General features: G+C 32.3%; 1 protein-coding gene across 2 annotated transcripts in view; it reads right to left on the minus strand.

Moving 5' to 3' along the window:
- LOC136974388 (tyrosine-protein kinase Fyn-like) overlaps positions 1 to 13,190 on the minus strand; it is a 65,426-nt gene that overhangs the window by 11,011 nt on the left and 41,225 nt on the right. For both annotated transcript variants that reach the window (XM_067269250.1, XM_067269248.1), the window contains exons 8-10: positions 9,760 to 10,019; positions 778 to 931; positions 559 to 690 (exon numbers count right to left, since the gene is read on the minus strand). In XM_067269250.1, coding sequence (XP_067125351.1) covers positions 559 to 690; positions 778 to 931; positions 9,760 to 10,019 — 546 coding nt within the window. The remainder of the gene's footprint in view (positions 1 to 558; positions 691 to 777; positions 932 to 9,759; positions 10,020 to 13,190) is intronic.

Below are 13,190 nucleotides of genomic sequence, written 5' to 3' on the forward strand. Positions count from 1 at the left end.
AGAGGAAGTTAATGATACAATAAAAAGAATGATAAGTTTGGCCAGATGGATGGTGGGGATATTTGGGTAAGTTAAAACTAATACTATAGGGATGAGAAGAGAATGGTTCATGAATGAGATACTCAATACAATTAGGGATGGACATCTGTCCCTAGTCCTGTCTAATCTTGAGTTCTATACTCTGTATACTACGTAGAAATTACCCATTGTGGGCAATATGATTCTAGCATAAGGAAAATCAAGCACTTTTTTTAAATATCAAAACAGGTAAACTTCATTGCATATTGTCTCTGAAGGTTATATTTAACAATAAATCTATTAATGTTTAAGTCAATAAATTTATTCATGTTTTAAGGATTTTTCTATTTGATACTTATCAAATTTACAATACAAACTGAACTTTAATAAATAAGGGAATGTCACAGCAAACAAAATACAGAAAAACTTCAGAAAGAATTAATTTATGATAGGACGACAGTAAAGAATAATAAGAAAAGTAAGAATTAATAAATTTTTATTTTTATGTTTAACATTAAATATTTGAAATATTTCACTTACCAGGATAAGGAACTTGACCATATGTAATAAGCTCACACAAAAGTATACCGTATGACCAAACATCAGATTTGATTGAGAACTTTCCATATAATACTGCTTCTGGTGATGTCCATTTAATTGGAAACTTTGCTCCTACAGAATTTTTTAAAATTAAAAATCTATCTAAATTGCACATATAATTAACCCCCAAGTAACAGTGCCCGATAACAATAACTCTACCTTGTCTAGCCGTATATTCCGAATCTTCGATAATTCTTGCCAAACCAAAGTCGGCAATTTTTACGATATTTTCTTCTCCGACCAAAATATTCCTGGCCGCCAGATCACGATGTATCAGTTGTTTACTTTCAATGTAAGCCATTCCACTAGCTATCTGTAAATATCTTTGAGTTACATTTGGTATTTTTTAAAAATTAATATAAACTTCTCTCTTAAGCATCTGTTTACACTTGCAGCACATTTTAACCAACTCCAACATACATTTAAAATTAAATATGTATTATTAGTGTATAACATGATGATTCATATGATGGTGATTTAATGTCTTGTTATTTTGATGATATCATCATAAAATGTGCCACTTTACTCAGACACTTCAAAATATATTGCAGGCCTCGAAATCTCTCACTTCTACTCACTTTTTTTACATTCCTCACTTTTCTCACATTTCAAGTCAATTCCACATGCTCAATTAAGATGCGAGACCAATCAGAAATAATTTTAAAGCCAAACGATCTGCCGAATTTTCGGACTATCGGACTAGAATTTTCTGGAAGAAAATAGTCGTCCCCGAGCGGGACTCAAAACCACAACTGCCACTCGGTGTTGTTAGGTTATAAGAAATAAAAATTTATTTCATGCACTTAAAAACACCCCTCTCATTACAAATTCAGAAGCCAATGTTGAGTAAAGTTGTGAGAATCGTAAGACAGAGTATAAGTTTTATTTAAATCAATTAGTAAATTAGCAAAAAATTTAACACATTTCTGTCAAATTCATGGGAAGGGAAGGAAAACTTCCTTTGGGAGAGATGTTATCACACATCTCCAATGAACATCTGTCCATTGGCGTCAGAAATAATATCCTGTCAGATGTTACGAATACTAAACCCCAATCGGAGAGGAATTTGAAATAAAAAGGGAAAAACATACAATCTCGGGGCAGCTGAGGAGTGCCATAGAGGGAAGTAGCCGACAATAATCCTGTGACTATCATAGAGGGCAGATGACCATATAGAAGTGTGGAAGCCATACAAGTAGCACAGTTTTACTCTGACTTTCCATCATCTGTTTCCTATTCCTCAGCCATCTCCATATCAGAAGAGAAGCTCTACACATTCAACTAGACTAAATACACTAGTCTGACAGAGAGTTTACAATAATATATATAATAATACCTCTCTCTCTCGGTAGTCATAGGTACACGTAGGTGATGTTCGATTTAGTGACATTATTTCTTTATGTAGTTTATTCTCATATTCATTAAATTTTAATTGTTATTTGTTTATTCATCTGTCTGTTCTTTTGTTTAACAAATACCTTATCGACTTATCCATGGCTCTTCACTCAATGTTTTAAGACCCTCCTATTAAGCCATCCACTGATCTAGTGAACGGGTCTCACGACTTGAAGATCAGAGGGCTAACCCTTGCCCATATTCTCACAGTTATGTACTTATTCCATATTGTCATTATTAGCCAAAATCTAGTTCTTCAGAGTTGCATTTCTTTCTACAGGGATTAAAATTAAGTATTCTAAGCATCCCTACATTTCTGGCTGTTTTCTAAGAAAATCCATAAAATCCCTTTGTAGGAGGAAAACACACTATACCGAAGGATTAATCTCTCAAACTGACAACACTGCTGCCACTTCTGTATTTAAAATATATTAAAATTAACACAAGATAGTGGTATAACCTCCTACCTCTAGACAATTAAATAGTCAGAAACTAGATAATTTATCCTTATTATAGCCCAATAATTTGGCAGATCATTTTGGTTTTAATTAACAATCATGTTATGGAGTTGTTGTTTACAAGAATATTTTTTACTTTATTTATGTTTAAATAATTTCATAAAGTTATTTTAATGATTTCATGGCATATTGTTAACGTTTAATCACATCTATCGTATCTTTCCACAGATAAGATAATTTTCATCAAAGTTTTATAGTTTTAGCATATATCTGTCCTATAAGACAGATATATGCCCAAACTATCAATGGCCTATGAATTTAGTTTAGATTGGCAATCATCATCTGAATAATAATACTGTATAGCATATACAGAATTATGTCCTATTCGTAATTTTTCGAACGAACAAATTTTATTTTCTGCCTCGCTATTGTTGCAAACGTTCGCACTGATTCGGGCATTCGATAATGACCTTGACTATTCACAAAAACGTCATACGGGCTATTCTATTTTGTGGACATGCCCTACTCTCTACTAGTAAATAATTACGGTTTTTCCGTTTTTTATAATGGTTTTAATTTATATAAATTTCAATCTAATTTTTTTGTATCTGTCCTATAAGACGACTCCGGATTTTGGGGGCCTTTTTTATGATTCGACTATCGTCTTATCCGCAGAAATATACGGTATATATTCTTAAATGTATGTTTAAATTGACTACAAGTATAATTATTCCATGTAGTATTATTTTCATAAAATGTGTGATTACTTTAAAAAATGGATATTTCACAAATAATCTCTTCTCTTATGCCGATTATAACTATGCATTAATTGAGACTAAAAAGGTAAACAAAAATGTAAATTCGTATTTACACATAAAGGTTACCAAATAAATTAAAAGATTTGAAGTGTTGTAAAAAGTACAAGACATGATTGCTTGTGGGAAAAATTTTCACACATTTCTCAAAAGGTTAACGACATTGTAATGATGTTGCTTTTTATTCGTTGGCAGGAAAAAGTTTCTTGTTATTTATGAAATCATTAATAAAATATTATTTTACTTATATTATTTTCAATCTGTTTATTTCAGATTTATTAATTTATTTTGAAATTGATATTTACACATCTCAGAGCATTAAAAAATAAAGTTTCTGATTATGATAGGTCACAGTGTAGCCAAATTAGTGAAATCAGCATTGACCCTCTCTCATGGCAGTGCTGATGAGAAATGGGGATTTTCAATTTCATGCTGGGTACTTCCTCCCGAGAGAGCATCAATGTCGGAAAGAATGCTTAAATCAGAAAAAGTAGAGGAAAGAGAAATGGCACAGGGCAAGTTTTGTTAAAAGCAGCAAACAAAAACTGGAGAAGGCCATTAACAGCAAGAATATGAATGAAGTATAGGCAGCACATGTCATGCTTGTTAGTGTTAAAGTGTTCAAAAACAAGAGAAACCAAAAAAGAAGGAAGCTGAAAACATCCAGAATAATCTGAATAAAAGAACACCATCTTTCATGACTGATTATTTGCAGATGCCAAAGACTTTTTAAGTACTCATGGTTTACTGGAAATACAGCACCACCTTGTTATATCACGCTTGTCGGGAGACAAAAAGCATGATATAACCGAGTACTAAAAATTCTGAGCTTATACTAAATAGATTATACATGTTATGGAATCTCTATCCTCTATTCTTTCATCAGTAAGTGTTTTTGATATAAAACAAGTAAGATGGCAAAGCCATTTTTGGGTCGAGATTGTCTCGCAGAGTGCGAGCAACGCATGCGCAAATCTCGCACTCACACCTATTTGTAGAAACAGTCTTAGCATTTCATATTTTCTTTTGACACAGTTCTCGGTTCTCCGACTACCTACAAGTCTGGTTTATTTTATGTGCACATGATTTGCGCACCAAATACTCTATGCCAAATTGCAACTCCTGACATATACTCCTTCGTACCTCTAAAGTGTGCAGCAGTTGACAGCAGCGTGATTTTAGAGTCAAGACAGAGTCTTGTCAATAAGCTGTTTTTCAATACTGAATTTTATTGTTTCTTTAACAATGGCATTTAAAGACAAATACTATGGATATAAAAACAAAATACCAGTTGCAATTTTATTATGCAGTACCACATTTCACAATAAATCACTTATTAAAAATTACTGTAATTTATATTTTTCAATAAAAATTATAAACATGGTAATTGAAAAATTAAAAAAAATAAATATGGAACATATAATAGAACATCAAAATTTATAAAATTACAAAGAGTAAAAATTCTTAAAAAGCAAAATAAAGTTACTACTGTATAAAAACTTTCTATTCAGAATTAAAGAAATCTTTTCCTTGCACATTATGTGGTTAATTCCAAATATCACACTTTTATGTGAATTGACAGTAATGTGTTAATTAACATAAAGGTGCAAAATTTTGAATTCACAGAAACTTGTAAATGAGAAGAGGGTACTTAAAACTAATAAATAAACAACTTTTAATATCAAAAGGAAACAAATGATAATTGATATGTCCATTTGTTTTGCATATTTAGATCTTGATGAATTTATTGTTTCACCTTCAGTGGTAATTTCGAGGACAGTGGTAGAAATATCGTATTTCGTTTCAAATACAAATTCAATAAAGTAAGACACCAACCAATGCCGAATTATCGGGCTAGAAATGGCTATAGCGATATTAATAATTTTAAGATAATTTGGTACTAGAGTAGTTAGGCCTAAATTTACTTAAAATTATACTTATTAAATTTAGCAAGAGATGGCGCCTAACACTAGTACCAAATTATCTTAAAATGATTAATATTGCTATAGCCATTTCTAGCCCAATAATTTGGCATTGGTTGGTGTCTGCTTTAATGTATAACGGGTTAGTTGTTGTTTTATTTAGAAATTCAATGGCAATTGGTAATTTAAAATTTATTTACGCGAGTGCTTTTAAAATTTGAAGGACCGAAAAAAGCATGATGTAACGATTGACTACTATATTATAGTATATACAGAAATTTTTTTAATGTATTTAACCATAACAGAATAAAAAGAAAAAAAACTTTTACTGCTATTTTGATGAGTTTTTCTTCCATGTTTTCACTTTGTTTTGTCACTATTGCACTCACTTTTTCTGTATTTCAACTCACTTTTCTAACTTTTTCGGAGGGAAAAAGGTACTCCCAGGCCTGATATTGTTTTCTACATAACAAGTCTATATATTTCAGACAAAACTACCAAATTCTTCACATTAAACCTCCCTTAAACTTTTGATTACTGTTATCCCAAAATTGAACACATACATACATACATGAAAGACATCAGTCATACACAAGGTGTTTAGCCAGCAGAAAAGAGGACGAGGGAAAGGGGGAAGGAGGAGGAAGAGGAGATAGACAGTAGAGAAAGATAGGATCCCTCTGAATGGTACACATATGGCTACTGTACTCTCTGTGTTTGATGTTGGCATGCCGTTTTTAGGTTGCAAGGCTGTAGTTCCCCAAAGGGTCTAAAAGAAAAACCTGAGTGTAGCGAACACCAATAATTGAGTGCCGTCACGAATAGCTAAGTGTAGAAGTTAGTGCCAAGTGCCTGTTAGTAGGAAAACTTATATCTACTTAATACTAATAAAACTGAACACGAGTGTGAATCTTAATACAGTGGAACCTCGGTATAAGTCTGCTTTAGAATACGTCCAATTCGGAATATGTCCTGTTTGGACGAAACAAATTTTGCTTGGTATACGACTTTTGTTCGGTATACGACTTAATTCAATTATACGCGCCATCTACGAACAAGTAGCACTATCGGTGTATTAGACCAGACTAGATGTTTGTGGTGCCACGGTTTATAACTTTGTTAAATTTCTTCCGATTTTAATTTGTAAGTAAAATTTTATTGTTTTTATTAATCATGAATTGTAAAAAGGCAAATGAAAAGCAACAGAAAACTAAAAAAAATGACTGGAATCACAATGGAACTGAAAAAAGAGATTGTTGAGAAATACGAAAGTGGCATGCATGTTCGAGATTTAGCTGTTGCATACCGTATTCCGAGAACGACGATATCGACAATCGTGAAAAATAAAGACATTATTAAATCTGCTAACGTTGCAAAGGGGTTAAATCAATTTCTAAACAGATTATTAGTATTTAGGAGAGTTTGAATTGATTTTGATTTAATGATTTAAATAATATAATACAATATACTGTAATAACTTTAAAAATCTATAATAAAATTTGTTTGAGCACATTAATAAAAAAATAGTGTTTAAATTGTTTTACAACCCCATTAATATACCATATCAAGAAGGGTTTTTTTTACATGAGAATGGATTAATCATTTTTACATTACTTCTTATGGGAAAGGTTGGTTTGGTATACGTCCTATTTGGTATAAGTCCAAACATCAGGAACAGATTAAGGTCGTATACCGAGGTTCCACTGTACTATTAACAGCTAGACAGAGACTGTGAAAACAAACAAACACAGCAACAAACTAGACAAGATGAACGGACCAACAGAAGACAAACAAGCAAGACCCCAATTTTTATTTTATTTATTTATTTATTATTATTATTTTTTAAACATTAACTTACTCACTAACCAAACTAACTTACCATAACCTAGGACAAACCTAACCAGACTATCCTAACAACCCTAATCTAATTTAACCTAACTGGAAACCAAGCTGAGTCCCTAATCTAACTTACAATTAGGACTAACTTAAACTAACCAAATTTAAACTGAAAAAAGAAGATGGTAAATAAGAATTAAAATACAAAGTTTAAAGGCAGCTATATACCAACAGTTGAAACAAAGCTAGGAAAAGCTAATTGCCATCTGCACCTCTGGAGTGAGTGCTCTCAAGAGTCCCACTAAGGGATACGAATGTGAGTAGATGATGGAACATTGTATGCATGTGAATGAGTTGGTGCAGGTTGCAAGGCCAGTTGTACCCTTCAAGAATAGCAGCTCTCATTAAACTATCCCTAATGTGATTGTACCTATTGCAGCGAAAAACTAAGTGAAGTGGTGTTGGTCCTCCCGAATACCACAATCGCATTGTGGATTGTCCCCAAGGTTAAATCTATGCAAGTATTGCTTAAAGTTGCCATGTCCTGTAAGTAGCCGAGTTAGGGTGTAACTAGGGTAAAAGTGGCAAAGAATCACAGTAGTGTCAACCTTGGGGATGAAAGTGTAAGTAAGCCTACCAGTGGTGTCTAGGGATTGCAATCCAGCAGTGTTTTCAATCCAGCTGGATTTTTGCTGGACCAAAATCATTCCAGCTGGATCCAGCGCAGATGTATTTTTGGTGCAATAAAGTGTTATCTATCTATCTGTCCAGCAATTTATGGTTTTTTTTAAAGAAATAAAACATTTTTTAAAAATACTTAAGAAACTTTTATTATTTAGACTGGTCACTATAAATCAGTAAAACTTCTTACACATTTAGGTAGTAAACTTAACTTTGGTTCGGTTTAACACTTGAGATAGAGATAATTAACTTTAAATGTTTAGTTAGATTATAATTATAATGTAATCTTTAAGTTAAATAATAGCAAAGGTAATTCTACTAATTAATTTATATTAATATATTATAATAATGTAAGGACAGATAATCAGTGGCTAAGTGGCTATCAGTCTTACCAGTTTTCATATATAGGCTCTACATATTAGTCTGTAGTTATTTATAACTAATTTAATTATTCGTGTTAGTAAAGTAGCGAGTAAGTAATTAGTAGTTAGTTATTATCATCATAACCAAGAATCCCATACATTCATATCATCATATATCTAAGATACTGACAATCATTCATTTAATTAACTATTTAACTAACTAGGTATTCTCAGTTTCTCACTAATTTTCACAATAAAATTGCCTAGCCTAGCCCACTGATTACTTATAGAATAAAAGTTAAAAACTCTTACTTAATAGAATTAGAGCAGAAGTTTTAAAATATTAGTCTTGTCCTGAATAAAGTACTTTAAAGGATTAAATAAAATTAAATCAATGACTTCTGTTATTTTTTTTACTTTTCTGGAAGTAGGATCTCGAGAAACAAATGGTATCGATGGTGTTGTCTCCCAACCTCCTTCTTAATGAACTGCATATATATCCCGCTGCGGAGAAGGCTCTTTCTGCCTCTATGTTAGTTGGTTTCGGGTTCGTCAAATAATCATAAATCTTTCTGTCACGTGATTCATTGACGTCACAACCGACTGTAAATTAGAATTATTCACCAGGACTAGGAGAGGAGTTACTTATTTTATTTAGCGCAAAGACACTTTATTTAGCGAGAGCGAAAAGTCAACTGGCAATTAGATCAGCAAAGGAAAAGGACGGGAGGTGCGGTGTAGCGAGAGGGTGTAACACGTGTCGCACTGAACGGCAACGTCACTTTTGCCGCCGAGCGATAGCACACGTAGCAAAGCGGCAATGTGACAACATAGACTTTTGCGGCATTATTTAGAAAGTTAATTGAGTATTTGCGGATCCGCAGCGCTGGATCCAGCAGGCCAAAGAATGCGCTGGATCCAGCTGGATTGCTGAATGAGGGATCCAACAATTGCAATCCCTAATGGTGTCATGGTCCCAGCTGTCTTGCCAGAGAATGAAGATGAACACACACAAAAAGAACATCTAATGTAAATAATTTGGCAGATTTTTTGAACAATAATATTCCAAGGATGGTAGATTGTTCCAAAAACACTTGATACATAAGAAACAATACATTTTGAAGTGTCTCTCCAAGTAAAATCATGTTATATGACAACTAATTTAGAACTGGAATGCAGTAGTTGTAATTATTTCAATAAACAATGTCTACAGTAGATGTCATTTAGTGATATTTCAATCAATAAACTGCTTATTGTAAAAATGTTCAAGTTCTGTTAACAAGTAGAAATCAATTTTTATAATTGTTTCTGAATTAATTAGATCAATGAAAATGCTTTATGAAGTTGCTGTGAATGTAAGATAAACATTGTCAAGTTCATAGATTAAAAACAATCCTCCTTTAAAATTTGTTGCTGGATTTAAAGGTTGTTTGTTTATTAATAGTATCTAATAAGAATTACCTCTTCAATTACTTTGGTTTTCCAGGAAATGGAATAATTTTGATTGATACACATCAAAGAACCAATAGATCCAACTTATGTTAGGTTAGTATAACTCATGATGATGACATTGACTCAAAACAATAAAATTTATGTATTTAAGTCTTCATTTTAAAAGAATTGACTGATTATTATGTTTTTATATATGATGCAAAGAAACAAATAATCTAACCTGAGCAGCAAAATCAATAAGGATTGGAAATTTCAGACTTTTTTCATTATGACCTCTTAAATATTCCAACAAACTACCATTAGACATATATTCAGTGATGATATAGATAGGTTCTTCTTTTGAGCACACTGCATACAAAGATACCAATTTTTCATGTCTAAACTTTTTCATTATAGCTGCTTCCTGAAGAAATGCTTCTGGATCCATGGTTCCAGGCTTCAATGTTTTAACTGCTACCTCCTTAGTGCCTTTCCATTTACCTGAAAAATTTAAATAATTATAGTAATATATAATTATTGATTATTATTATAATTATAATAATTTCTGAGTTAATAAGCATATAATGTATTTTTTTGCTTTATAAATAAATTGATAATTCAGTAAGTTAGAATGGAAACAATACTTAAACATTGTTAATTTAGCTAATTAAAAATTTGTCAGAATTTATTGGTTCATACAGAGGCTCTCACTTAATACAAATCATTGAATTTTATCTTTGATATCACATTTCCTCAATTCTGGGCTATGCTTGAGAATAATGCAATTGAAAGAATGAACTGCAACATAGTTGTCACTACCTTCACATAACCAAATGTCCAAACTGGAACAAGATGAACCACTGTAAAGTAAACACCATAAATACTTTTCAAATGTTTTCAGCTTGCTTAAGAAGCTTTCTTCAGGTTTGACTGCTGAAATTGAATAGATGTTCTAAAAGGCACAAACATTCTATAGGGTATTACAAAATATGAACCAAACTAACTGATAGCCTAATTTGTAACATATATCAAATAGTAAATATGGAATTTAACTGTATTAATACAATAAAATAAACATTCAACACACTAAACAGAATACTAATTAATATAAAATTAAACTTGTTACCAGTTGTAGTTTCCTTGCATGTACGGTGCACTCCCATGTTCATCAGGGGGTTATTAAACAAGACCTCCATGCAAAAGACTATTTAATCTTTGTTGTTAATGCAACCACCCTTTAAGGTTGCCTTAAATATTTTGTCTCCAATATTCTTTATTGATGTTCTTCAAAAACGTGCCAAGCCAGTTAATTTCAATGAAATCTTCTTTGTTTTGCTGAAATTAACTGATACTCTGGACTCTGCAGCATACTGAGCTGTTATTGGTTTATCCTTGTCTATGGTGTATTTATGTTCTTTAAGTCTATGGGATACAGACCTGTTGATAGAACCAATGTATGATAGCTGTCTATTGAACTTATCAAAAATCAGGATAGAGTAAACCCCCGGGGCCCGTCAGTGTTTATTTTATCTTTGCTATTGGCTCAACAATCTGTAAACAGTAGCATTAAGACAATATATGATGTGAGCAATTGTGTGTTTAGCTATTTGTTTATACAGTAGTGGCCAAAGTAGAGCTACCCATGACATATTTTTTTTAAATGCGACATCTACTTTGTTTACCACCTACTACATAATTAATATTGTGATAGTTGAAAAGAGCACAAAAAAAAGTCAAAATACTCAATTCAATCAAATAGATTTTATTTTAAATCTGGTTTACAAAAGAAAATCAGATTTAAAACAGTGTGACAAAAGTAGAACTATCAAAAAAAGTATGCAGACTTGTCCAGTATTTTTAAGACAAAATATTAGTATTTTGTGGCATAACCAGAACTTCTGATCACTGCATCATATCTACATTCCATTGAATCAACTAAGTTGTTAAGCAGTGATTGGGGAATCTCATACCATGCTTTTTGGATGGCAGACTACAATTCATCTGGATTCGAATATGTATGCTGGCGTATATGGAACTAAATTTATCCCAAAGATTCTCTATGGGGTTTAGGTCTGGCAATTGCACTGGACATGTCATAAGATTCACCTTTTTCTGTTGAAGCCATTGCTTTACAAAATTAGCTGTGTGTTTTGGGTTGTAGTCCTGTTGGAAGATCCATTGGCATTGAATGACATGCATGAGAAAGCATTTGATTCTGCAATATATTTTGATAAATGGTTTGATCCATTATTCCATTAATTCTATGAATTGGACCAATTCCTTTCGCAGAGAAACATTCCCATACCATTATGCAACCACCACCACACTTTATTGTAGGAATTGTGTATTTTGAGTCATATCTCATGTTTGCTGGTTGTCTGACATATCGTATATGTGACTGGACGGTCGGAACCACGTCACAATGCCTCGTCAGGATGACACTGGTATGTTGGATTCGATATACGATCGCAATAGCAATCTTGTTCTTGCACAAGCGGTTACGTATTTAAGGTGGTCGGACCGGGATGGAGGCGACACGAGAGACGACACGTTTTGTTCTTTTATTTCTTTGAAGGAGTCGCTTTAAAGGAGTTCACTTATTCAGAAAGGTAACCGTGAAGGAGTTCGCTTTTGAAAAGAGTTACTTTTTCAAGGTGTTCACTCCAGACAGAGGAAGATCACGGAGGTATCCGAGCGAGGAGCAAGGCAAGGACAAACTTCTTGATGGGACAGATGACGACAACGATCCCTCCCTTTTATTGGGGGGGGTCTTTTTCGTGTTTCCTATTGTCCTTTATTGGAAATGTTGTAGGTCATGGCCAATAGATGAATTTTGGTGAAAGTTCTGGGTGACACATTTGGAAGATGTGTCACCTTTTGAAGGAAGTGAATCTGGTGGAAAACACAATCACATCCTTCCATCTTTTATTAATTGTTGGGAAAAAATTTTTATATAATTTTCGTTGTGTTAATATAAATTTTAAACATTAATTTTTTAAAGTATTTATATGAAAGGTAATAATTGATAATAAAATCTGGGGTCTCACATCACCCTGGCCCTTCCAAAATCAAGCTTGTTCTTATTGGGCAAGCTGGATTTTAGTTGGACTAGAAGTTTTTTAGATTAAAGTTGTTACAAAACCAATTTACTCTCTCTCTCTCTCTACTATGACTAGCTAAGTATTATACAATTATTTCCTTATCGTGTCCCATTATCATTATTGAAATTGAAAATTTCTGCGATGGAAATCAACATGGCGAGAGCAACAAGAATATGATTTTGCAAGATTGGTTTCTTTACTCTCTCTCTCTCTTAATTCTGTATACATGTGTAAAAGTTTATTATAAAAGGAATTATCAATAAACAGTTAGAATGAGATTATTGGGATTTATTATTGAGAAATGTATAAATTAATAAAGATACAAATGATAAAAGCTCCGATAAACATAATAATATATTGTTGAAGTTATAGGTTTAGTATAATATAATATATATATATTTAGGCATGGGTATATAATGAAAATAACATATAGATCAGTGATTCTCAAAGTGAGGGTGACTGAAAAATTGATGCCAGATCAATTTTTTTTCAAATATTTTATAAATTTACTATGGATTCATGTTTAGAGATAATAGAAATGAAAAATATATAAAATAATTTTTACTTAAAT

This window comes from Centruroides vittatus, unplaced genomic scaffold (assembly GCF_030686945.1).
Source record: "Centruroides vittatus isolate TY-2023 unplaced genomic scaffold, ASM3068694v2 contig_349, whole genome shotgun sequence".
NCBI classification, from domain to species: Eukaryota; Metazoa; Arthropoda; class Arachnida; order Scorpiones; family Buthidae; genus Centruroides; species Centruroides vittatus.